Consider the following 27,864-nt stretch of genomic DNA (forward strand, 5'->3'; position numbering starts at 1 on the left):
CTACCTGCAGATCCTATTGCACAGAAACTTGCCTGTGTGTTTGGAAATAATTATTGTAATTATAATTGTTACCTGCAGGAAGCCAATTCCCTTCCCAATTGAATTTATGCCTGCATTGCCCCCAGTTGGTCTTGTAAAGGAATGGACCCTTTTACTTTGGGCTGAAGAAGTTTGGCAGCACTTATTACACCCAACTTTATTAATTAGCAGTATTATATCTGGGCTGCACAAATCTGGACAACCACTAGATGGCAGCAAAAAGATACTCTTTGCTGCCATTTAGTGGTCTTCTGGATTTTTAAGCCCAGGTAACATAGCCCTAAATTAATTATCTGCCATATTTTGCTTGTTTTGAGTTAACTGGAGTTTAATGCTATAATATGAAGAGGTTGGATAAAGCAGAGAAGAATGGAACATTTGCAAAGGAAAATTAGGAGGAGGATAGTGGTCTATGAGACAGAGGAGTTGTGACTTTTTATCATATGCTCTGCATAATGGTCTTTTTAAAAAACTCATTCTTTTGCCTTGTAGCTCTATCAATTACTATATTATCAGCAGCTAGAAACAAAACCCAAGGCCAAAACATTTGTGTGAGCATAGATGGAAATAATACCATGCAGATAGATCTTGCCTAGAAGAGCAACTCCCTGTTTCCTTCCCTTGCTTCTTTCCTTCCATTATCCTTGCCTTTGCCTGTTCTGCTCCATAGTACACATTTTCCTGATCACACTTGGCTTACAGGTTTATTATCTCTAGTCACATTGGCTGTTGAAAATACTTGAAGTAGGAAAGGTTGCTTTGGACTGTGTCCCTACAAGTAGTGTTTGGAGTATGACCACTCATTCAGTGACCATTCAAAGTTACAACAGCATTGAACAAGGAGGACTTACGACTGGTCCTCTGAGTTCTGGCTGTCACAATGTGCCTGCAGTCATGTGATCACACTCCAGGTACTCAATGCCTGGTTTGCAATTACAACATAGCAGCAAGCTGTGGTCATGTGATTCCAATTTCCAACATTCCTTACCAGATTCCCAAAAGCAAAATCAATGGGGAAACTGTCAGGAGGTCACAAGTTGCTCCCACTCCCATCACTTTTTCACCTGCCCACACTATGCAGTGCCTGCCTGCAGCACCCCACCACTTGCCCTCCCATGGCACCCACACACCTATCTACACTTTGCAGCACCTGCCCATGGTACCCTCCCACCCATAGCTCTCACCCGCAGCTCTTGCCTCCTTGCCTGGGACTCCCACCTCTTCCTGCTTAATGACCCACATGTCCAGGGGTTACAATGGCAATTGAAACTGCCAGGATTACAGTCGCTAAGTGATGAGGTCAATGCTTTATGGCCACATTGCTTAGTGACAGAAATTCTGGTCCCAATTGCCGTCATAACTTGAGTACTACCTGTACTTTCACTTTAACACTGCACAGTCATGCTCTAATAACACTTATTTTTCCCTTAGCTCCACAACATTATTCTCATCTCCTCCACAGCCCATGAGTGAAACAGATTTAAATCATTCTTAAGTGTACCAGTTTTTTAAAAGTAGTATTTCTCCACTCAAACTGATACTGCATAGGAGCAGAGGCAGACAAAGTAGCTTAAAGCAGCCCAGGCACAGCCCTGAAGTCAGACCTATCTCATACCTGTTGCAGAGCTTTGATGAATGGATTTTTCCCTCTTGGCTGGTGACCTGAAGGGAGATGGTAAAGAAGAAAACCCATCACTTTGCCTAGTGTAACTCACAGCTCAGAAAAGACAATTTAGAGACAGAAGAGGATTGGCAATAAGGACAGCAAATGTTGTGCTGGCATTGCAATGGAAAAACCCTTTAGCAATTAAGGTTCCCCAACATCCTTGGGCTGTTTTTTAATCATATCCACAGTTACTTCAGAATCCTTCATTTTATCCCTTCCTTCTGTCCATGAGCTTTATGTGTCTCCTTGATTACTTCCTTCCTACATCCCTCCTTCCTTTATCTCCTTGGCTTCTCATTGCTGTTTTGCTTGCTCATATTATGCCAAGAACCCTACCAGTTCTGACATTAAACGAGCAGCAGAGCTTCTGTGCAATTGCCTCTTATCCTACACTGACTCAGTACCAACTGGAAAGTCAAAAAGGATGTGGGAGAAGCACAGAAGTGGAGGACAGACTATGACAGCTTTGTCAGCTTTCAGATTGAAGCAGGTTGTCATAGTGAGTAATCCAGCCTTCTTCAACCTGGTGCTCTCCAGATGGACAGTGACAACAATTCCCAGAACTTCTGACCCATGTGGTCAACAGACTTGACAAAATTCTGAGCATTCCACTTTAATACATTGGGAAAGTACTAGATTCATTTATACTGTTAAACTCATTTATATTGTCAACGGATTATGTTTCAATTATTTTAGAGCAAGGAATCATTACAAGGCACCACGTGATAACACTGCTGTAAACATATAATAAACTTTGAAATAAAACATTACCTAAATGGCTTACAATTTGGCTTCATAGAAGAAGCAATTATCAAGCTGAACTAGCAGAAAGAAAGATCTTTAGCTATACTCAGGAGCAAATACACATTGATTAAAGAGTGATATTGGTCTATTACAAAGATTGACAACACACGACCTGCAGAAGACAGTGTGCATGATAGCCTTAGATGGCATCTGAGGATTCAAAAAATGAAATATATAATCTTTAAAAAAATAGAGCAAAAAGATTTCACATTAGTAAAATCACCAAATCTCATGAGATGTTGGTATTCCGCATCAGATCTCTCAGGATTTAAGGCTATACTGACAAAATTTCATGAGTTTTCAAGGATGAGCATACAAGACCTTCATGCAATTTGGTGATCCTGTGAGATCAAGTGATGATGCCCAGCACTTCAAAAGGTTCTTGACACCAGGACATTTTAATTGAATCAAATGGTGCATGGGGGGGGGGATGTCTCCATCCATTTTATCCCTGCCATCATGTCTTCATGTTGTAGGTTGGGCTGAGAGAAAGTGACTAGCCCAGAGTCACCCACTAAGCTGTATCCTGGGGTGGAGACTTAAGCTGATGCATTTCTTTTCCAGGTTCACTATTCCATTCTCCAGAGATAGAACAAAATATAACAATATTCCCCCTTGCAGCTGAAGGCAGAGAGTCTAACTTGGGGACGTGGGTAAGGCAGGCTCCAAGGCAAACACAGATCTGTCTGACTCAGTGCACTTATTTCCTGCTCCATTTGGTGTTTGTGGTTTAAACACATGCCTCACACCATATATATGGCAATTTCATAATTTCACTATCCATTGATTGAAGTAAATACAAGTACTGTACTGAATTCTTAAGTTTTCTCACTTTGCTTTACTTTCTCTAAATGTCAAATTGAATCCAGGCTGGATAACTCCAATACTTAAATTATGTGGAGCTCAGACATCACAGTAGTTGGAGCTATAGTTAGATTTCACCTGAGATGAAGCTGGAATGCAAATAAGCACTGACACAGCACCTCTGAGATGGTGCAAATCACTCTGTTGATTTTATTAGGAACTGCTTTCAATATTGTAAATATTATCCCAATAATAAATAAGTCCATCTCCATATAACAAATGTGACTGTCATCAATTTACATATTATAATATTTCATAAATGGACAATAACATATTTCTTAGCAGCAAATAGAAGCTTTACTATTCACAAACTAGCATGAGATCATAAACTAAGAAAGTATCAATCAACTAGGGTTGGAGTTTATTGCAGAGATATCATAAATCCATATAAAAAATACTGGGCTTTCCTGATGTCCCCAAGTGAAAATGGTCAGAATCATTCTTTCTTAAAGCTTAAAACAAAAACTCTTAAACAATATTGGCTTTTCTATTCCTTGTAGCTATGCTGCAAAGCTGGAGAATGCAAACCTTGAAGACTCATAATAAATCAAAGACTCTTTGTAAAGACACAGCCCTTCTACAACAAGGAATATATTTCATTCAGTCTATGGTAGTCCCAGCACTTTGTAATAAAGGAGTAACTGAATTTTGAATTTTCTCAGCAAGGCTCAGAATTTTTTCCTTGAAACCCTGAGATTCAAATCTGGAAATGGTTCAAATTAAAAAACAAAAACAAAATAGTTGGGCCTTTGTGGTCCTATGAATCTCATATAGTACAGAATTTCATATCCTAAGAAACCTCTAGTTATTTCTCCTAGGATTTACATCAGAATTCTTTTCACAACAATGAGTGTGTTGCTGGAATAGACTGACATATATAAAAATGGTGCACTCCCATGCTCTTCCCATAATGTGATAGCAGTTGAGTCATTCAGACAAGGACTTGGAAGAGGTTGGCAGAAATTCTTATGCCCAATCATTTCCAGTAGTAGATAGATGCCAGAGGCCTTTTCTGATGTCCACTCTACTGCTTCAGAAGCAAAGCACTCTCAGTTGTGCATAATGGTATGAATTATATAGGTAGCTTTTTAGGGTACGGATGATGTTCATAAATATAGTGGTGGGAGGGGTAGAACAAGTGAACCAAAGTTTTTGAATTCACAAGTATCATTGGTTAGCTCAAATGTATAGTTTTATCCCATTCAAGGAATTTAATAGCAGAAAGGGTTTGTTAAAATCTAATTTCCCACAGCTTCCCACTCAGCTAGCTGAGAAGAGCCAGGATAATATTTCTTTCTTATATTGGCTATGCTAATCGCAGTGACTTCAAAGTATAAAGACTTTCATTCTAGCTTTGAATAACTAAAACATTTCCTCCCAAGTCCATATGCTTTGCTTATTGCAGGAAACCCAAGAATCTCCATTCCAGTCAAAATATTTTCAGCTTCAGCACCTTGGAGAGGGGTTCTTTAGCACTTGAATACATGAGGTAAGAACCAGCTGTAGTGTTGAAAGCTTCCCAATCCCTACAGCCAAATGTTGGAAGATGGTGAACTGCTACGAAACCTTCATATCCTTGCCATCTGCAGTGCAGACAAAACAGTTACTCAGTTTGTAATTTCCAACTCATAGTATCCAATTCTTCCAATATTTACAAATTGTTTTCTTACTGTGGAAGTGAACTGGAGAAAAATTCCTTTAATGCAAGCTCAGACAACCTAGAGGTCAGATTCCTTAGTCTGGTGTTCTCCAGATGTAGTGAGATATCAGCTCCCAAATTCTCAGCCAGAATAACCCAATAGCCAGATAGCTAGGAATTTTAGGAGTCCAAACAATAGGTTGAGAAAGTCTGACTTACAATATACAGTAGATCACAAATAGGCAACTTGGTGTTTTCCAGATTATTATGACTAAAACACCTACAATTCTTTGCCTTTTGGCTGTGCTGACTGGAGCTGATGGGGGTTGGTCCAAAATGTCTAGAAGGCATCATAGTGACTTTTCCTGATATACAGTAGATATTTAGCATATCCAAGTATATTATTCATTCAAGGTAGCTTTTTATTATCATACCATATGGAATTGCTTAAACCAAATTTTCCCAGGCTGGGCTTCCAGGCGTTTCTGGCTTCCAATAACTCTCACCATCTGTATCCATTTCTCACTGAGTAACTAGTGAACATTTTTCTTTGACTACAGAACTCCCCTCCTGAGTACAGAACTCCCTCTCCACAGGCACACAGGGAAGTAGATTTCTGTTAATAAAGCTACAGAACAGGTATAATCTATCAGAATGGTATGTACAGCCCACTTTCCCAAAGCTCTCAGAGCAGAAAAATATGGATGCTACATTATGTCATGTTTGCATGTAAGGAGCTTTACATGACTTCCACCCCTCTTCTTTGAGAGGGGAATTTTCCTATTTTTATGCAGCATATATCCTGGGTAGAGTTTTCATTTGCACTGACCACTAGGAGGCAGGTACTACCAGACTAGTTTGTCCTATCTGGGACTCATCAGACATAAGTAACCAGATGTTATTCTGTGAGGTTCAAACTGGATGTTATTCTATGGGGTTCAATTCCCAGTAGAGGGTTTGAAGGGGCAAGCAGGAAGTAGGGGTCAGCCCAATGTGTGGGGACTTTTTCCTTCTTCTCCTCTTGAATAATTCATCAATATAATTGTTGGTTTTCTGATCTGGAGTCTACATTCACAGTCTGGAAGACAGACGTGCACTGAACTACATGTGCAACACCCATCAGTTATAGCACCCTTCTTCCCACTTAAAATCTGTTTGCAGAAGCCTACATAATGTGTGTGTGAGTGTGTGTGTGTGTGTGTGTGTACACAGAGACAGAATGGAGAACATCAAATGTAACACTTTTATTTTTAAAAAGTGAAGAAGGAAAAACTTAACCTTTTGTTTACTACATAAAGAGCATGGATACATGAGCCAGGCTTTAGTTTAGATTCAGAAAAAATGAGCCTTTCAAGAGTAATTTACAAAAGTTTTTCACGTGAGTACAACAAGAAGGAATTTATAAGGGAAGTTTCAGGAACAGCTAAACACCTCACTGAATCTGTTCCAGTGACCTAGTTGTTTATAATCTGGATATCTGCTATTTAGCATCGAGAATAGAGGGTGACAGTAGACTAATTTTCAGTATAGCCTTTTTTCCTATACAGATTAACATAATAACATGGATTCAATCATTTTATCTTTTGTCCTTTTTTCTTAATTGTAAAAAGACTCCAATATCAAATGACAAAACTGAGGCATGTTCTCCATATCACTTACCTGTAAATAATACTGTTTACAGAGAAGGTCACGCCATCATAGGAATTTGCAACAACCAAAAAGTTGTCTTCTCCCACTGAAAAGAATTCCCAGTCCAGAGCACTGTGGCATGAACAAACCAAATACAAAGTTATTGCAAAAGTCACAGAATCAGTGATGAACACATTCTGTTTCCATTTATATTAGAACAGGGGATGGCAGGGTGTGCCATAATTTTCTGAAATCAGTATAATTTCAGAAAATGAAAATGTCAGTGTTTCTATTATATACAGTATTTCTACTGGCAAGAGCAATTTAAGATAGTATTCTAGAATGTACTTTTAGAATATGAAAACAAACCCAAACATTCTTGAAAATATTTTCCTACTAACAAAAGAACCCAATGCCAATGTTTTGAGCAATACTCAGAAAAGGCACCTGTATGTAAGGATGTCCTGGAACTTGACAAACAACTGTGCAGTGATGTTAAGCTCATAGATGGAAGAATTAATGGCAAAAGTGTTGATTGGTGCTACTGTGCTACTGTCATAACTGTGACTGTTTGCCACAGCAAGAAAGACTCTGTCTCGGATGTAAAAGACCTCCCAGTCAGCAGCACCAAAAGTCTAGAAAAAAGAGTAGGAAAAAGAGAAGACTTTCAGAATATGAGTCACATCTGTAAAAGGATATATTTGATAATCTGATCCAGTATGAGATGTCTAGATGATTTGCCTCTCTTTCCAAAAATCAATTCAGCATACTTGACTAAGTATCAGCTTCAATTAACAGCTTCTACAAATGTTGCGTTTCTTTAATGGTAATCCCCAGACTATTTGACTGTAAAGGGAACAATGGGAACAATATAACAACAATAATAATAATAAAAACCTGGCACTACAGCTAACCTTTCCCATGTAGCCTGCAACACCTTTATCCCATGCCAATCTCATTTTATCCCAATGCCTGGGACAAAAGACAGGTCTTAAGTGTTTTTTGGAAGGTTAAAAGGGTGGGGGCCTGCTGGACCTCAAGGGGAAGGGTGTTCCATAGGGTAGGGGCTGCCACAAAAAAGGCATGCTTCCTAGGTCCCATAAGATGGCAGCATTTAAGGGAAGTTTTACTTGAAAACCTACTGAATTACAGCCCCTAAAGAAAACTTTCCTTAGAAATATCCACTCAGTGTCCATTTCAGATGGATCAGGGACCTATTCTAGGAGCAGATATCATTGGAGACAAAACATCTCAGACCTATCTTTTTAACTGCTAACACAATTATATTTGTGAATTTTGACATTGATTCTATGGTTGTCTCAAAGTAGCTGGGAATGGCTGGCTACAATATCAATTTTTCTTCCATGAAGATAGTCTTTGGAGTTGTGCCTGGAAAACAGAGTGCTAAAATTGGAAAGCAATGTAGAATTCTTCAGAAAAGTCTCTTAACCCTGATATAGTCCTACAGGTTTCTGTTAAGGTGTGTGTGAAAAAAATCCATGTACTGTAGTTTTTTGATATTGTTGAAACATTGTTAAAATATGTTCCTTCATAAGGAATCATTCCAAAAGCAGCACCATTAAGCAGTGAGGCCCAGTGCCAGATTCTGTTAATTCAAGGCAAGAAAATGATGACAGATTTATAATTAATTTTGCTGATAATTTACTCCTTCCAAAATTGGACAAAGAGGATGACCTACCCTTAACTTGATACTAACCAATGGGGAAGATTTTGTTGAGGAATGGAAGTTGCAGGAAAAAAAACTGAGAGGAAGTGGGACTGTTTTCCTGTTCAGCTCCCATTTTTCTCCATTAGCCCAAATGATGGGCCTTTGAGGGGAGGTCATCAAACCAGAGCTTTATTTCTTCACCTACTACCAATGGCTTTTTTTTTTCACTTTTGAACACTTTTGCCTTGTTCTGTATTTATTTATTTTATTTATTACTAAATTTATATGCCACCCATCTCCCCCAGAGGATGACTCTATATGCACAATTCATATCCCCCAATATGCATATTTATATACTATGGATAAAAATTTTATTGTTTGATTAGAACTTTGCCCAAGCATTTAAACAAACTGGTTTTCCCATTGTTATATCTTACCAAGATTGACTGGAAAAGCTGGAAACTTCCATTGAGCCAAATGTAGATGTGAGAGTAGATCTTGGTTGATGTTCCATTAAATGTGTTGGCCACCACCAGAAAGGAATAAGGGCCAATACTGAAAAATTCCCAGTCGTAGGCTCCTGAGGTAAGAATGGTCTGATTGGCTTCAAAAAGCCCTCTTCTAGAGTTCCACCTATATATGACACTGTTGATGTTGTGGTTATCTCCTAGAGAGGAGTAAGGAAAAGATAATGTGCATGGAGGTGGTATCAAAAACATGGCAAAACAGGATGAGGTGAAAGTTGCACAAACACAAGACTATCTTTGATTTTAGAAATGTTGATTACTGACTTCATTTAATGAGTTTTTGAAATTAGTTTGATGAGGAAAGTCAAGCCAGAACTTGAAAATGAAAAGAAGAAACATGATACATGTAATGAAGACAATGGCTTACTCTTAAATGAAAAGCCAAAACACTCTAGAGGTGAATATGCGTAGCTCAGGGTTGAACTGTGGAGTCCTTGAGGTTCTCTGAGCTTGGTTCTTTGCAAACATTTCATTACCTGGCTAGGTAACATCTTCAGTGCTGAAATGGGATGGGGTTTGCTCTCTATTTATATACTGTGGCATGCCTTGCCAGTGCTGGTGGGGGTGAGGACTTTGTTTTGATCCTCTGGTAGTTCCTTGATTAACATATGTTTACTGCTTGATTGTGTGCCTGGTGGTAACCTTTGCTTATCTGGGTGATGATTGCTGGTGAAGCGATCTTCTGGTCTTTTGTCTCTTTTGAATAGTATGTAGATGCTGTTTATCTCTGTGTGTCTGTTAATTGCTGCCTTATCTGAATACCAAGCTTCCAAGAATGCTCTTGCATTTTTGGATTTAGCTTGGTCTAAAGTGCTGACAGTTTTCCAGTTAAAACTATGGTTAAGTCTTTTGAATAGACTTAACTATGGTTAAGTCTATTCAAAAGAGACAAAAGACCAGAAGATTGCCTCACCAGCAATCATCATCCAGATAAGCAAAGGTTACCATCAGGCACACAATCAAGCAGTAAATATATGCTAATCAAAGAACTACCAGAGGAACAAAACAAAACCCCCACCAGCACTGGCAAGGCAGGCCACAGTTTATTAAATAGAGAGCAAACCGCATCCCATTCTAGCACTGAAGATGTTACCTAGCTGGGTAATGAAACGTTTGCAAGAAAAGAACCAAACTCAGAGAACCCCAAGGACTCCCCAGAACACTCTGATTAGTTTTAAAAGTATAGTTTAAGATTCTGTCTCAGTTGCTTACAAGTTTAAATTAACCAAAAATCCCTAGGCTGTGACTTAGTAACAGACCATAAATTTAAAAGTGTAAATGAATAATTGTGTCTCTTCTCCAGTGACCCTAGAGAAGAAGAAGGAGAAAAAGAGGGACCATGCAAGTCTGAATCTTGGGAACATGATGTTAATTCAGTCTATATAGAGCAAAGTGTTTCCAAGTGAAATACCATCCTTTGTGGACTACTGCTTCTAAGTTACTTTTTAAACTAAGTGCTAATTTAAAAGTGGAAATTCTTCTGTCTCCCAAGCATATAGTGGTTTGCAAGAAAAAAGGAACATGAGTGACATGGGAGAAAAGAGAGTCGCATGCAAGGATGAGAAATAAAACTTTTTAATGAGTTCAGCAAAAGATTTTAATCATTTCCCCTAACTTATTTATTTCTGCAGAAGTAATGAAGAGAACAGCTAGTACCTGACTAATATGATACATTTTATTTTCACATCATCCTTGCTTACTTCATAAAACTAAAATACTTTTCTTCACATGTAACACTTTACATAGCTATATAGACTTTTTAAAAACTACATAAATCTTTTTAGACGAGACTAGAATTCTTTCTATAGGACAGTACTGTATTATTTCAACAGACCACTTGGTGTCAGTACACTCTTATTTCAGAGATCATCAGACAGTTTCGCAAACGTTTCAGTTGATTCTACCTGTATCCCAAACAATTTTAAACTGGAATTAGACAAACTGATGGAGATTAAAGCTGCCAGTGACTATTAACCATGACAGTTCTGTGCTTCCTCCAGGATCAGATACTATGTCTCTGAATGCAGCCTTGTAAAGTAGGATAGAAAGACATAAACATAATGAAACTTTGATTTGATGGACTATTTAGGGCAGTGTTTCTCCGCCTTGGAACTTTAAGATGTGTGGACTTGAACTGCTGGCTGGGGAATTCTGGGAGTTCAAGTCCACGCATCTTAAAGTTGCCAAGGTTGAGAAACACTGATTTAGGGGTGACCATTAAATCTCAATGATTGCTAAATTCAAGGTTACATCATCTGTATCCATGTTGATCATTTGCATAATAATATGATCATCATCAGCATGAATCAATCCATTTCAGGATGAAGGCCTCTTCACTGAAGGTTATAGACCATAATCTACCACACCAGCCCAATGCAGGTTGATAGATGGTGGTTTTTTTTACAAGCCATTCAGGCTGGTATCCCATCATTGCCTCTCCACTAGTTATAAACGCCTGAAGGCTCAAATCCTGTGTCAATAAAGATGACAAAATTCAGATTATAATGAGTGTCAATGACAAAGGAAAGGAAATTTGCATATGCAGATTCAGCAAAAAAAAGAATTCAGATACCTTTTCTGTGATTAGCCACTGCAAGAAAGGTCTCTCCATCAATGACAAATGCCTCCCAATCTCTAGCACTGTGGGTGGCAATCCTCTGGAACACGGTGAACTTCTCTTTTCTGTAGTTCCACTTATAAATTACAGAAAACTCACGACCCCTTGCATTCTGTCCAAGATTAGCCACTACAAGGAAAAGCTGAAAAACAAGAAGCCACAACAATTTAGACATTCCTTTTGCACAGAACAACCAAAAACACAAAAATGGTAGACTTCATTTTTAATGTAATATGAATTAAAGAGATGCATTTAAGGGCGTGCATCATTTTTAGCTGAATTGGGATAGAATAGGGCTGATTCATGATTTCAGAAAGATTCACTAGGTATTTGGATCCAAGCAGGGATTCTCCAAAGTAGGCCAAATCTGAATATGAATTCTCCTGAAGCTTTGTTAGCATCATAGATATTTGGAGATACAGTGGGACAGATAAGCTATATTTACAAAAAGCTGACAGATTTCCTCTTAAGTCTCCCTTACATGATAATTATACTGTTATGAAAGAAGCATGTAAATTCTACAGTTGTACTTTAAACGGAACAGTTTCTGTACCAGATATATTTTGAGGGGAAGAAGGCATGTTCTAACTATTTCATATGCTGTAATGTATGCAATATAATAAAAAAGAAAAGAAAACTCCAATACACTTTTCCCAATACCCAGGAAAAATGGCTCAGCCATATGCATGATCAAGCCCCACCCATTGTGGATCCAGCTCCTGCCACCCCAATATGTTGTGTCTTGCTCCTGGCCACCAAAAGATTGTCCCTCCTTACTCTAGATTTTGGCTGAAATCAGAATGGATGCACCCACAGTGGATTTTTTTTCCCCTGATTTCTTTTTATGAAAACTCCCCACTCACTAAAATAATAGTTTGAAAATGAAGCAGAATAGAGTTTTCCAGCATCTGTTGCCTTGCTTCTTTTTTAATAGTTATAGGCTGCTCTTCAGCCAGTGTTCTCAGACTCCCTCACAATAAAATAACAAAAACAGATGACGGTAATGCAAGCTAAAGCAGGTAATGAAACAAACAAGCAAAGGCAGTTTAGAATACTCTTACATGTTGCCCACCAAAATGAGGCTGCAGACCTTTCTCCAGCCTTCCCAAGAAGGTGAAGATGATGGGGACTGCAATCCAACACATCTGGCAAATACTGGGGAAGTGGATACTCAAATACACATTTACTTAGGAGAAAGTCGTATTTCTTTGTATGTTTTTTAGGTATCTATGTCAGTTTCCAGCCAGGAGCTCAAGGTCTCTTCATTTTATTCTCACAATTGTTTTTAAAAAATGGGCGTTTTCTAAGTAGGGCATAGATTTGTTTCTGCTAACCAGCCTTTAGCAGCGCTCATCTTTGAATGATCCTGAACATCTTCAGTAAGTTTCTCAAAAAAACTGAACTCTACCTTATTGTAATTGTCTTTCATCACAGAAAATGCAACACCTATTTTGTCTAGGTCTGGGGAAATTATTCAACAACAGTTTTGATTAACTCAAATTGAATCGAAGAATACCAAGTCATTATTTACACTTTACCTTTTTTCCTACAATGAAGAATTTCCAGGACTGAGCTTGGTTGGTGGGGAGATTTTGATAAGGCACAAATTTTTCATCAATCCATTTGTAAATGGCTGATCCAGGAGGAGTGAAGCGATTGGCAGTAGCTGCAAAGAGACCCACCTTAGGGATGACGAAGATTTCAATGCCCAATGTTTCAGAATTTGTAGCTAAACTCTGGTATTCTTCCAAATAGTCCAATCTTTCTTCAACTAGAAAGTGACAGGGAGCAAGAAAACCAACTGTCACTATCAAGGGAATTCTAGAGGGATGATGATCCAATAGAATAATTATTCCTGGCCTTTTTCATCTCCCATTCTTCTTTCAGTGTGCTTGTGTTTTGGATCTTGAATTCTTTTCCAAACTCTTTTACTCATCCTGCCTGATCTTATTCAAAATTACTTAAATCCAAATAAAGATCTAGTCACTCTACTCACAGCATTATAACTCCCTTATAAACCTTGTTGAAACTAGTTATGTTCCTTCCTGACAAATATATTTTCAGCATAGTTTCTTCTCATTGTCTTTCTCATTGTCTATCTGTATGTACTTATTATTAATGCAATTTCTCAGAAGTTTAATTCTCTTGCAAAAACGGCTTCTGTTTTTCTATGTTGTACTCAGGATGTGGGATAATTTCATTTGAATTTCTCTCCATGGTGCTTTTTGTTGGAGATGGTGGATAATGCTATTGTTGGTAATATAGTTTTTGGGTCCACATTTTTCAACCACTTTGAAGCCTGCCTAGCTATTTACATTTACTAATCTGGAAAGAAGAATTTCCTGCATGATATCTTTCCTTTGTGATTTAATAGAAACATGAGAAACCAGGAGGCTATATATTACAGGAGAGATTATTGTACTACATTCCATCCTTGGAATTCCACCAACATTATCTTTTTCTCTGAAATATATGTCAATTTTTCTGTCATTGAACTACATGACTTCTATTAGGAAAAAAATGTTCCGCATGGCACTGTTTAGGCATACTGATACCATAAAATATCCCTCGAAGAATCCTAGGGATTTTAACAGGACTCAGAATGTGTAGTTAGAGATTTCTCTCCTTCTGCAACTTCCCTGAAATCAATTGTCCAGAGTTGTCTGGGGAGCATGGAAATGGCTGTCAAACCACATTGGCTTTAGTGCATGCATGCAATCTGCACATGAATACCACAACATGTGTTAACGATACCCTGCAAAGTATTATTCCAAGAATCTCTCAAGATGAAACAGACAAATGAGACAATAGAAGGAGGGGAGATGGACATTGATGGAAAGGGAGACAGAAGTATTTATTTCAATGACACATATTTTGGTTTAATTTATATAAGACAACAGGCAAAGAGAGTTAGGATTTGAGATTTCAGGGACAAGTTTAATGCCCAAATATTTACATTCCATAAACCAGTACTATCAAAAGTTCCAAGCATCCATAATTCAATAATATTCAGAAAGCACTCACCTTCTAGCATGGAAATCCATTCATTCCCAGTACAGATATATAGTCCTTTCTTAGCAATGTTTAACCAGAATTGGCCACTTTCAGTCTTGGTGCAAAGAGGACGGGAACCCAAAGTCACCTTCATGTCTGCTTCTGAACATCAACAACAATCAAATGGGATCAGATCAAAACTTGCTCTGACTTTGAAAGAAATGTTATCATGGTGTACATCTACCTATTGCACAGTATAAAACCAGAATATATCACTTTAGAATATTACTCACATTTTAAATATAAATACTCATATTCTTTCAGAGAACACTTAAACACTTATAGTGTATTTCTACAAATAACTGAATGCACTGGAAAGGTCATTTAAAAAAATAAAAATAAAAATTCCATTCTCTTCTTATGGACCTTCTGCATATTTGGCTGTACCTAGGCTTAGCGGTGTTTAGAGTAGACCTATTGATTCTGTGATATTTATTGGTATAAGTAACACCAAATGTTTTTTTACTAAGCATTATTAACAAATCTATACAGATCTAAGATGTTTTTCTCCTGCTTTGTTTGCTGCTGGCAATTATAATATTCCCAGATTTAACCAATTAACTTAACCACTGCAGTCTAGATGCTGCAATAACATACATTTGCTGGTCTTTTGAGTTTCACTAAGTAAGAATTAGTTTAACATTCAATTCTATATTTTTTAAAAAGATGGAGAGAGAGAGAGAGAGAGAGAGAGAGAGAGAGAGAGAGACCAAATATAGATTCCCCGCCTGAAGACGGAGGTCTCAAATCCTGGTGAGCAAATACTAGTGTAATTCATTCTGATTTTCATGTGTCAAAATAACTGATTTTGAGAATATTTGGGATAACCTATCATTCATCATTGAACTAATGACTTCAATAAAGCTTAAGCATTGTAACCATTTCTTGGACTGAGTTCTAAACAGTATTTAAAGCCATGTTCTCCCAACATACTGAACCACAAACTAACCCAACATGAGTTAACCTAGAATACTGTTTAAACTCAAACTGTATCCTACAGAGCCAGAAATGAAAAATTGAGGAACCCACAGTCAGGTAGACCATGGGAAGTGTAACATATGAACATAGCCAATATGAATATGGGTTTTAGTTCACTGACTCTCTGCTTCCCTCTACCCAGTGCTATTAAAATCATTGAGCACAGCCATGATTCAACAGGCACCCAGACACTTACCTTCTAAATGGAAATCCACTCATTCCCATTCCATAGACCCAATTTTTGTGAACTAGTTCCTACATGGAAATATTTCCATCTAGAAAAAATTGTATACTATCGTGTGAAATTGGCCTGTTTGTTTTGCTGCAATTACAAGAATTGAGAAGCAGCATTGGCTTCCAAACCCAGGTACTTGAAGCAAAATGAATACATCCATTTCACACATGATGATGTATTGATCTTCCCTTATGTGGAAATTATCTCCATGAAGAAAAAACAGCTATGCAAAACAGACCTACAACATTATATTTCAGCTTTTCTAGCAAAGCTTGTGATTGTCAGACTCGCTCATGATAACAAGACTGAACACAAAACTTAGAGAAATTGGCTTAAGTTCTAAGAGATGCCAAGAAACACAATAGCTGATGTTCTTAGCAATTATGATAGGCATATAATTCTTTTGTTTCCTTTCTGGTTTCCAGCTTTCAACAAGTAGTCATTTGCGACTATACACCTTCATGCACAACACACACACACACACATGAGTCCTAGTCTCATTATCCAATGTGCCTCAATGTTGATGTTTTATTAAGCCATGTAAGCAAAGCAATGGCCGTTAGTCTTCCCAGACAGTTATGTTATGGGACAGTTATGTTATGGGACTCAACACCTTGGATATTATCCTAAGGAATCCCACAGGGTACTCTTTTGCTTCTCAAGGTACTTAACTACTATATGAAATGATGGGGGAAGGTGATATGAGGATATGAATGTCTGGTTATAAGAAAGTGAATGGTGGCCCTTCCTCAAATCCTGCAATGCAGTCGATTTCCTGAAGCTCAGTTCAGGCTGTATGGCATTGTGGATGGGGAGTGTAGGGGAATGGAAGGAAGAGATAAGCTAGATTAGGGATGGGGGATATTCCTGAACACACTGTTAGCCATGCTGAGTAGGTCCTGAACTTCTGCAAATGGGCTGGTGTACCACTTTCCAAGGAAATACACAGGCTTTGTGCATAAAGCACTAAGTCTTATTGTGGTTTGCTGGTTTTGACTTCATGTAGGCTATAGCTTAACAACCCATTTTAACTCAGTCAGTTGTGATTTACTGTGGTTAAACAATCCATGGCTTAGCACAGTAAATGACTTGAGCCTCCACCTGGAAATACTCTGGATCCCCCACCTTCACCTGTAATACCTGTGAGCGGAAGTATTTTTTACCACCCAAAGTTTTTCCCAGAAGCTCTGGGGAAAAGAGATCTAGCCACAGTGCTAAAAGTAGAGCTGTACTCAAGCCAAGCTGAACTCCTGACTGGTAATGTCATGTAGTTTTCTTGGCAAAAATGCAAAAGTGATTTACCATTGCCTTTCCCTTTTTTCACTCCCCAGTCTTGCTTACATCTCTGGGATTTGCATAGTGGTTTCCCATGCGAGTACTGGCCAGGTCTGATTCTGATTAACTTTTTAAAGAGCAGACAAAGTTGCCTAGCCTCTGGAATGCCTGCCATTAAAATCTGTACTATACTTTACATAAGGCTGATCCAGACTGTCAACTGATCCAGAATGCAGCAGTGATTTCAATGGTTCAATACTCTAGTTATTAACTAGCATCTATCCCTAAAAAAGAGCTTCACTGTTTCCAGACATTTGGTAAAATTGCAACATTGCTCTGGTCTGTAGTTTTTAATACAAGCTGGTGAACAAACCACCTGAAAAATTATGTTTTATTTTACTAACCGTAAGGGTATTTCAGCAGCTCATTGCCCGCAGGTTTCACAGGCAGATCCTGCAGAATTTGGGGGATGGACAGCACTGCTAGATTAAAATTCATGCCAGTGCACATCCTTGAAGTGGCATCAGATCCTGGCAACAGGACTAGCTGCCTTATCAAGCCCTGAAAAGAGAGGAAGAAAGACTAGGGAATCAATATCAAAAGCTCTTCTGGGGACAATAGTTGGTGATTTTCCACAGAGGAGGAGGAGGAGGAGGAGGAGGAGGATAGGACTTAAGTCAGCCTAGAAGCTACACCTCTGACCTTAAAATCCAACCCCCTATTTCCACATGTGTGAGACCATGAGAGAAAAATATTCTTGATGCATTAAGAGGTACTATCTGTCAATTGCTTCAAACACAATTGCAATGTGTTTGAAAACAGAGATCGGCCTCTCAAAACAAATTTCAAGGTTGGGCTAGCTGTACTTCGATAAAAATCACATCTTATGTTTGCACTGGCCTTTGTTTTGGGCTGTGATCAAAGGACTTGCTTCTTGCCACCTACCAGCAACGCCCCTCTGGATGCTATGTAGGACAAACAGACCAGACTTTGCACAAAAGAATTAATGGGAAGAAAACATCAGGACTCAAAATAAGGACAAAGAAATAACAAAGCAAAAGGAATGAAGGAAGACCCAACTTCAATAACCTCCAAATATTCCATTACAGATCTCAAAGTAGCCGTTTGAGTACAAATAAACTACACCAGCACAATTGAGCATGTGACAATTGAGCTTAAATACATCAACAGGCTTTAGGCTATCTAAGAAGGTTTGAACAAGACCCTGAATGCCCCACTCCAATTGTACACCCCTAGTCTGGAATGATAGCTTCGTTAAGACTTTCATTCATCTGGAAAAGCATCAAAGAACCTCCAGATACATAACCTGAACCCCTTTAATGTTTTTCTCTCAATGGAATTTTGTCAAAATTTATTTTCAGTCTCTTAGGTCTAATTTTGAACTCCCTAATGGACTACAGTACTATGTTCCAGCAAGTTCTAGTCTTGCTGTAATATTCCTGGTCCAGTCACCTATACTGAGCACATGCCCAACAGATGTGGTGAATCCATTTGCATTTTCACTATATTCAAGCTTGAGATGTCTGCTTTGGGCTTTCTGAAATCACAGCCTGAGCTAAATGTATCACTTAAAGGGCAAGATAAAACCAGTATAAACCACTTCAGCTAGTATTTTTTCACTGCCTGTTTATTCTACCTATCTTTACAAAAGCTCTGTCTGATAACAGTAGAGAACATTTCAATCAACATTGTTTAAAAAGGAAGTACAATAAATAGCTGCTGAGCTATACTCCAAAGCATTAGGAAGGGAAAAGGCATTTTCCTGCAAAAAATTATTTCAAAAAATAAATATGCTTTTCTGAATGCAAAAGAACTTGGTTATTTACAAAGCTGTTTTTATCTGCTGTAGAATTTAATGTAGAAACTACTATCAGACTTCAACTTCCACAACAAGAGAATCCCAGCCCACTGTCAGCATCAGTTGCATCTTTAAAAATAAGTTGACTGCTGAAATAAAAAAAAAAATAATATTGGAGTGAAAACAGAAGGGTAGTTTTTTTCCCCTGGACTGAGCATACGCTCAGAGGCACTCTGTTCCTTAATTCTTACCTTTCATCCACCCATCTGAGCTACTTATTTTTTGCTTGAGTCTGTTTAGTGACTCTCAGAGGGTTTTGTGCGTGTGTGTGTGTGTATCCACCTTTGAGTTAGTGTTGACTCTGGGCAACTACCTGAACATGTCCCTGCAGTTTTCTTGGCAATATTTCAGAAGTGACTTACCATTGCCTCCTTCCTAGGGCTGAGAGACAGTGGCTGGCCCAAAGTCACCCAGCCGGCTTCATGCCTAAGGCGGGGCTTGAACTCACAGTCTCCTGGTTTCTAGCCTGGTGCCTTTAACCACTACACCAAACTGGCTGTCAGAGTTCTAGTAAAAAGTAATCCAATCCCATAAGACTCTAAAAACCCAAACCCTGAGGCTGCTTTGTATGAGAGTACAGTTTAGAACATTATACACCAGTTTGTTACATGTATTGTTAAACCCTGTTAATCCAGGTAATCTGTCACATTAAGGATGATGCTACCATTCTGCCTTGACAGCTTCATTTGTTTCATACACTGTATCTTTCTCATGCCCAAACTGACTCTGATTTGTTTTCTTATGTGACAGTTTCTTCTTATGTGTGTTAGGTGTACCAGGCTTTACTTTCTGTCTTTTCTTTAGGTTGTATCACTAGACCTGAACTTTACCTTTTAGAATGCAACACATTTGGGACTTGGATGTCTAAAAGAAGGCCTTCATTCCATAGGAGCCTGGCTGCTTATCAAGAATATTATCAGAAGCCATTCCCTAACGCCCACAGGTCTTTTAAATTGGAGCAAGTGATGACCAGAGAGGAGCGATTTTCATTTTTCCTGGAAGTCTAAGGTGGCAAAACTGAGTTTACAGATAGTCCTTGGTTAACAACGGTAATTGGGACTGGGAACTCTGTCAGTAACCAATGCTGTCAAAAAGCGTGACGTCACGTGACTGTGCCGACTTATGACAGCAGTTCCAGCAGTTCCAGTTGTGGTCATTAAGCAAATCCTGCATGGTTGTTAGGCACAATGTCACATGATCACCATTTGTGACCTCCTGACAGCTTCCCCATTGACTTTGTTTATTGGAAGCTGGCCATGAAGGTTGCAAATGGCAATCACCTGACTGTGAGACACTGTGACCATTGTAATTGTGAGCCAGTTGCCAAGCACCCAAATCATGATCACATGACCACGGGGATGCTGTGAGGGTCACAACTTTGAGGAATGGCCATAAATCTCATTCAGCGCAGTCATAACTGAACAGTTGCTGAACTCATGGTTGTTAACCAAGGACTACCTTTATTTGGTCAGAAGTGGCCTAATTTCTCCTAAGTTTATTTTAGGATAAATAAATATAATTTAAAATCTTGCTGTTACCTCCCCAAAATGTTAAACTTAAAAGGTATTGATGTTATGTTCTCCCTTATCAGCTTTGTTTGAGCAGGATCTTAAATGTCGGGGAAAGGGAATTAATTATATTACGACTCTCCTTTAATCAGGGGACCAGCTGTTTATAAACAATTAAAACTTTATTTTACAAAAATATTATATGAACAGATAACATGGGATGTAAGTTGTGTCTGCTTAAAAAAACAGAACTCAGTGTTTACTTATAGAGTGACGTTTACATTTTTGCAATGGCTACCAATGTCTCTTTTCTTTTCTAGATACTGATGTCTCCTTTCCTCTCTTCTCACACTTCCCTCCACATTCTCTGGCATTATGCCCCATCTTTCTTATAAAGAAGGGCCCAATTAATCCCTCACTTACTTTAGTGGAATGCAAGTAACTACCATTTCATCACACCTTCTTGGATATGCCCTCCCAGAGCAGTTCTTCTGGCACTGGGTTTAGTGTCCTTCCACCACCAGATAAACACCTTTTAATCTGCTCAAATTTGCCATTATACCAATGACTTCTATTTTTATATTGCCAAGTTTTATCTCTCTAGATTTTCATTCTTCTGTCATCTATCTTCTTTGTATGACTTTACAAGCCTTCCTGGGAATTTTATTAAGCTGTAAACATGTTTTAAAGAAATAATGAAGTATCTAAGAAGTGAATTCTATTGATTATCACAGTTCCACCATGTTTTATATCCATGTTTCCTTCTAATCTCAGGTACTCTGCTTTGACTTTGAGATTTCTTTAGGTGATGTTTGTAGTGATACTTTTGAGTATTTGGTTTACTCCCCATTGCTTTTGTATGCTTATCATCAACTCCTATCTTGTACTCCCTTTGGCTACTTTTACACCATCCTCCCTATACCCAAACTTATCTTGAACCAGATACCTCTTTCAACCACTCTCAACACTTCTTCCCTTAGTTTAGAGGAAGAAAGAAGTTTATCTTTTGCTTAATTGTACCGCCCAATACTAATCAGAGAATATACTATGTTATTTGTTGCAACATCTGTTCAGAAAGTTTGTTGCTGACTCATCTGAAAAAATAGCAAAAAAAGATCACCACTAATCCAAAATAGAAAAGAAGCCATTCTATCTATGTATTTGCAATTTATTTGGAAATACCTCAGGGAAGAAGGAAAATTATAGTGTTCCCATAGGATTAGGGCTTGGGCTTCTCTTGGTGTAATTGGGTATGGGAAGAACAAAGCTGTTCATCTGATCTTGTGCAGAACTTTGTCTGCATTGAGAGTTTTATGATGTTTGAACAGAATGTACTGTTGGTTATTGCAGAAATGTCAGTCTTTATTAATGCCTCCATTTAAATACCTATATATAATATGGGAACAGGGAGAAGAGGAGGTCAGCTTACTTGAACCAGTGGCAAAGATAGAGAACACTACCCAGAGTCACTCGGCAGTGAGATGGGCAGTGACAAATTTGAAATATAAATAAATAAAATAAATAAACACTTGCTCTTTGGGGCAATGCCTTCCCAGAGTTGTTTTAACATGGTAGTTATACAATATTTTAAAAATAAATAATTAAGTTATTTACAAACCTAGTGCTGGGCTGAGAGAACTTCTCCAGCATTTTTTTCTTACCAGTGTTCATTCTAATAAAAGAGAACTTGCTTTCATTGAAGAAGATAATTTTGGATCAGTTCTCATGGGTGGAACGTGATGGTGTTACAGTGATTTAGTTACAAAATTGCTGTATATGTGTATTTGCAATGAATGTCACTTCTTACACTGCAGAATCCTCTCTCTTGTGATCTATAATCAGCCTTCATTAAATCAAGAGATGACATCATGGGATAGCTTCACCCATTGGCATTTTTAGTAGTACTACTATTGTCACCACTAAGAGGATGGGGTCTTGCTTTTAAAGAAATTGTTGGAATTCTTTTCCTTCCCATGGAGAAATTAAAATAAATCATCCACCTTATTTCTCTGCCCACAAATTTTGTGGAGAACTTCATAAAACTATTTTGACTGACTTTATGCAAAATGCAATCAAAAGGACTCTGGCATGTACGTTTGAATGACATCTTCTGCAAGGTTGAATAGCCAAAAGGCCATACTTCCCAGTTGGTAAATTTAGGAAATATTTAGATGGATAAGCAAATGAGCTGGTTGAGATAAAGCAGTTCAGCAGAGATTAAGGTAAGCTTTTTCTCCTGAACATCTGAAATCTTGGTTTGGTTCTGAGAAACTGGGGAAGAGAGAATAGACACAGAGTTGTAAGAGTTGTCCAAAGTTAGGCTTGTCCAACTTAATGCCTTATAGCTGTTTTAATTCATGATTGAAATATCATTTATAAGTAAAACTTGCTAAGCAAATTCAGGTAATATGTGGCATAACCAAAATGGAGCTAGTGGAAACCTTAAAGAAAGCTCCCCTCCAACCCACACCCCACAAAAAATAAGTGAGCATGCTGAATTACTCAAGAATTTTAAATAACAGTTGTAAAAGAAAAACAGAAAAAAACTGGGAGTGAACTAGGCTTAAAATGCTTTATTTGGTAATAGTGGCCAGTTGGAACCCTAAATAGGAACTGTCCTAATTTGCATACTCGATTTCATCCTGATTTCCATTCCAAGGTTATCCTGGAACTATATTTTCATAGAGGGACTGTGAACGCCTAACAATTCCCTGGACTCTCATCAAACAGTAACTCTCAAGATTCCTTGTGGAGAAGCTTTGACAGAAAATCATATGAAACTAAAATAAATGGATAGGAAAAAATTGCAACCCAAATATAATAAGTGTGGGTAACTGTCACCAGAATAATTAGAATAACCTCTTCAGAACGATGAATATTGGCAGTTATACTCACAGTAAATAAACCTTTTCTTCTCTTTCTATTTCCTATATAAAATCGGGTTCCTGTCATAGTCAAGAAAGCTGGAAAAGCAGTATCTGCAATCCTAAAACAAGTGAAAAAGGAAGTTATATGAATCCATGATTGTGAACTATAAAGTCAAATACAGAATGAGAGCACTCTGATTTAAAGTAGAGCTCTGATTAAATTGTCTGGATTGCCTGGAGTGGGAATAAGTGAATTTGGTTCATTTTTCTAGCATTTACATTCAGTCTTCTCTCTTTCTGATTCTGTCTGCAACTGTTTCTAAGTTCACACAAAATATGCATTTTCAAATATATATAATTTCATACAGAATGCATTTTGTGATCATTGTTATTGTTGCATGCACTTTGTGTACACTTTCTCTTTAAATATTTATCTTTTGAACTCACAAAACTGAGAAACGTGTGATAATAGCATAGCTAGCACAGCAATTCATGTGTATGTTTGGGAACTGACAGGCAATTTGCATTTCATTGCCATTCAAGCTAATTTTTGCCTCCTGGAGGGCTTCCAGTTGTGCTGGGCTACTCTGAAAAAGTGTCCATGCCCTGTTCAATGGCATGTTGTTGTTGTTGTTTTAATGTCCCAATATTTTTTGTTACCCATCCTTTGAAAATCCTGAGATGACCAGACAATGGTTATACTGTAATATATTTTCCATAACTTGGTGCTTGTAACTTGGGGTGTTAAGAATTAGGATTCTTGGGGGTGGGGGGGGGGTTGCAATTTCATCAATGTAGTAATTTCACATATTCATATGGATTTGCCTTGCCTAACAAATGTTCCTCTGCTATGAATGAAATTGGTATGTGTTATCAATGCTCCTTGATTACTGTAACAGAATTATGACACCCATATCTCACATCTTTGGTTACCTAACATACCTGCAACTAAATTTTCTAGATTACAAAACAGAAGAACCTGTCCTATTTAGGTGAGAAAATAGCTCTCATGGAGAAATCAACATGCACTGAATGAGTGCCCAGCTGGGGAGTGCCAAACCTCTTGCAGCCCCAACTGCAAGAGGTGGTTATGGTTAAATTACCCCTGAATTGTACGTGCTTCACGTACACATCTGTGGGGATGCTGCAATCCACAGTAAGCGAAAAAGAGCCTTGAGATACTGCCAATACAAGCGTGTGCCATTGGTTGTCCGCCAAAAAGATATCCCGAAAAGTAACTTGTGTCTGCCAACCATTCAGAAGGTCTCTGCTCCAGAAGAGAAAGTGAAGTTTACTCTGTGAATATCGGAGTCCGAGCTGCAGCGTGTCACTGTTTTCATCCAAAACTGTGAAGATGTACTCATTTCTCTGAAAACATAGTTAATGAAGCCAGTTAGCCTGAAAGGCATTATTTTCTTATACTAGCTTTGGACTAGGTAAGAATACTGTAAAGCTACATTGATCCCTGGACTCAGAGGATTAGAAAATATAACAATTATTGTGACATTTGTTAAACACTGAGTGTACGTAAGAAAGGCACTTATGCAATTTACAGGAATTTCAGTTGTGCACATGCACTATGTACTCATGACCATTTTTGCTCCTTTTTATTTACATCTGTCTTCCTAATAAATCATAATCTGGACAACGTATATAGGGATCTGGGTTGGCTTTTCTAGTTAGATAAGCTAGAAAGAAATGGGGAGTTCTCTTCGTAGGTGTTCTCTGCTAACCATGATGACCAAAGATTTATGCACATTTCATCACGTGCCCTCACTTAACACACTCCCCCTGCAGGCTTTCTGGCATAATACAAAATAGTGTCTCAGGTAAGGAACACCTTGGATTAAGGCTGAGCATATACTGAGCCCAAGAATTTGTGATCAGCACCAGAATCAAGTTCACAGATCTTTTCACCGTTTAATCCAGTCCTTTTTCTCCACCAAGCTCTCATTTTCTGTAACCGATCAGCTTTCTTTCCACCCCTGGACTGGAGTAAATGAAAGCTTATTCATTATGAACACTTCCAGGTGTATAAAAATATAGCAGTCATGCAAATACCTTAAAAGACAATTTGGATATAAAGAATTTGTTCGTTGATTTTTGCCCTATTCCAACAGAAATTATGTTCCTGCTTTGAGAATTGTTCTTTTCTTTTGAGATCCATCTTTCCTGGGACTTTTGTATTCTTATTCTGTAAGCAAAGCTGACTGTAATACGGTAGCGTAATACAGAAATAATGTATTTTCACGACAGCCAATGGTAAAAAGAAGGATCACACCAAATTAGTTCTTAGAACTATGAAGTTGTTTTGTTTTGTATATGTGTGTGGGGTTTTGTTTGTTTGTTTGTTTTGGTGCCTTTGAGTCAGGCTTGACTCCTGGTGACTACCTGGAGTAGCCCATGCAGTTTTCTTGGCAAGGTTTTGGAAGTGGTCTTCTTCCTAGGGCTGGGCTCAAGGTCACCCAGTCTGCTTAATGTCCAAGGCGGGACTAAAACTCACGTCTCCTGCTTTCTAGCCTGATACCTTAACTACTACACCAAACTGGCTCTATTGATCGTACTTTATTTGCTTTTTGTTACTTTTTAATTGTATGTTAACATTTTAATCTTAATATTAGCCACTGTCAAACATCACACTGAAGCTTGTGGCATATAAATCAATTTGATAAAAACAGTAATTAATTAATTAATTAATTAATATTATTAATTGTGAATAACAGGTGTGTTATTACTGCATGAGTGCTGAACTGGTTCTTTTCTCTTTACTATCAGTTATAGTAAGACAGCTACAAACTGCTAGATTTAATGCTCTGTTTAAAACAATGATTTCAATCAGATAAGAGAGCTTGCATGCTAAATATGAAATATCAGTACATGTAGATTCTTGTAGTAAATTCGTAGGAGGTCTTCTTTGAAAGTTGCCTCTTGTGCTTATATAGTAGGTACTGATAAACTGAAGAAGTTATTAAATATTGTGCTAATTATCACTCATCACATTAGCCCTTATTAACGGTTCTGATTGCTTAATCTGGGTCCAATCTTAAAATTCAAAGGTTTCAGATTCCAGTTTTTAGGAACACATTTGGATAATCAGTTTCACAGAGGCAGTGACTGGCAATCTTTTTCCTGTTGTGAGGTATATGTTGGGGACCACATGGTGGGTTGGGGTAGGACCAGAGGCAGAAGTCAATGGGGACACTCATTCTCCCTCAGATACCCTCTTTTTTTTCTCTTTCTTCTCTCCCCCAAGCAGCAAGTCCTAAGAAAGGGGTAAGTATTCCAGTTAGTAAGTATTGCACCCATCTGCCTCTTTACTACACAGTGGCTATTAAGCCAGGGCAGAGACAGTTCAGGATCCAATCAAGTTAAAACAAACAGGCTTTTCAAGGCATAAATATGTTTCACAAATGGATTAAATCCCTCTTTAGAATTTTTTCATTCTTCCATAGCATTCTTTCATTCATTCATCATTAATATTTATTAGTCACGCTTGTAATGTAGTACAATACTACTGTGTTTACTCACACATGTATTTCTAGTAGCGCACAGACATTAAAAGGGTACTTTTAAAACTTTTGAAAGACTGCAAAAGGAATGTAATTTGCTGAATAGATGAATGGCAATACATTCAGTTAATGCGTTTGTTATACTGTTTGTTTGGACCAGATGCATCAGCTGCCTGAAAAACCTCTACAGTTTTGAACATATTAGAAAAAAATCTTTTAGAGTTAAACCAACAATGACATTTTATCAATAATTTTAATGCTTTACTAAAGTAAATGTGGGTAATAAACAAGAAATTTGGAATAGCTTCATGTATTATAAAATCAATGGGCTATAGTTTTTAAAAATGTTGAATACATTTCTTGTTATCTTAAAATGTTAGTTCATTAAGAAAATCTTTTTGAGGTCTATTTGATTTGTCAGCAGACATTAAAAATGTTAGTTGCTGCTCTTCTTATGTTGGAAATGCAATAAATTTGAAGATAAATTAATATACATGCTTTGGACATGCCCACTGATAGCTTCTCAGTGGTTGAACATTCTTACCATGGTGAACCAGGTTCTTGTAAGGAAGGTATGATCATAGATGTCTATGTGCTGTTAAGTTATATTCCAAAATTTTGGAATGTGTCTATATGAATAGCTTGATTTGGTGTGCTTGGTTTGTTGCAAAAAGGTCATATTGTTTTCCTAGAAAGACACGTGAATACCAAATACCAAAGTCTGGCTTGATGAAATGTGTCAACTTTCAGCCTTTGAACTGGGGGTCTATTGACGTCAAGGAAAGACTGAATGATATGATTCTACGTGGTCAAAGTTTAATTTGCTTAGAAACTGAACTGTTACAGTGCTTATATAGACAATTATTGTTGTATTTTCTTTCTTTCCTTTTTGTGTTTGAATAATAGAATGATCTTAGAGGCCTAAGTCTAGTCTAGTCCACTACTCAGAATCTCTGACACATGATCATCCAGCCTCTGAAGAACTCCAGTGAAGGAGAACTCACCACTTAATGTGGCAACCTGTTCCACTGGCTGACAGTTTATTCAGCCAGGAAGTCTGAACATATTCCTTCCAGTCCTAACCCATTCATTCTGGCTTCGCTCT

General features: G+C 37.9%; 1 protein-coding gene across 2 annotated transcripts in view; it reads right to left on the reverse strand.

The window, feature by feature from the left end:
- Positions 1-3,495: 3,495 nt before the first annotated feature.
- Positions 3,496-27,864, reverse strand: part of TSPEAR (thrombospondin type laminin G domain and EAR repeats) — a 39,104-nt gene continuing 14,735 nt past the window's right edge. The window contains exons 3-12 of one of the 2 annotated variants that reach the window (XM_088132197.1): positions 24,380-24,618; positions 23,279-23,369; positions 17,401-17,557; positions 14,479-14,610; positions 13,137-13,225; positions 11,410-11,596; positions 8,748-8,977; positions 7,089-7,276; positions 6,672-6,773; positions 3,496-4,956 (exon numbers count right to left, since the gene is read on the reverse strand). In XM_088132197.1, the coding sequence (XP_087988323.1) occupies positions 4,803-4,956; positions 6,672-6,773; positions 7,089-7,276; positions 8,748-8,977; positions 11,410-11,596; positions 13,137-13,225; positions 14,479-14,610; positions 17,401-17,557; positions 23,279-23,369; positions 24,380-24,618 (1,569 nt within the window). In that variant the 3' untranslated portion in view covers positions 3,496-4,802. Of the gene's footprint in view, positions 4,957-6,671; positions 6,774-7,088; positions 7,277-8,747; positions 8,978-11,409; positions 11,597-12,992; positions 13,226-14,478; positions 14,611-17,400; positions 17,558-23,278; positions 23,370-24,379; positions 24,619-27,864 lie in introns of both variants that reach the window. The other variant, XM_088132196.1, reaches the window with a different exon arrangement.

Source organism: Python bivittatus, unplaced genomic scaffold (genome assembly GCF_059951505.1).
Source record: "Python bivittatus isolate LINGU-HERP-01145 unplaced genomic scaffold, Pbiv_v1 ctg000980_np1212, whole genome shotgun sequence".
Classification (NCBI taxonomy): domain Eukaryota; kingdom Metazoa; phylum Chordata; class Lepidosauria; order Squamata; family Pythonidae; genus Python; species Python bivittatus.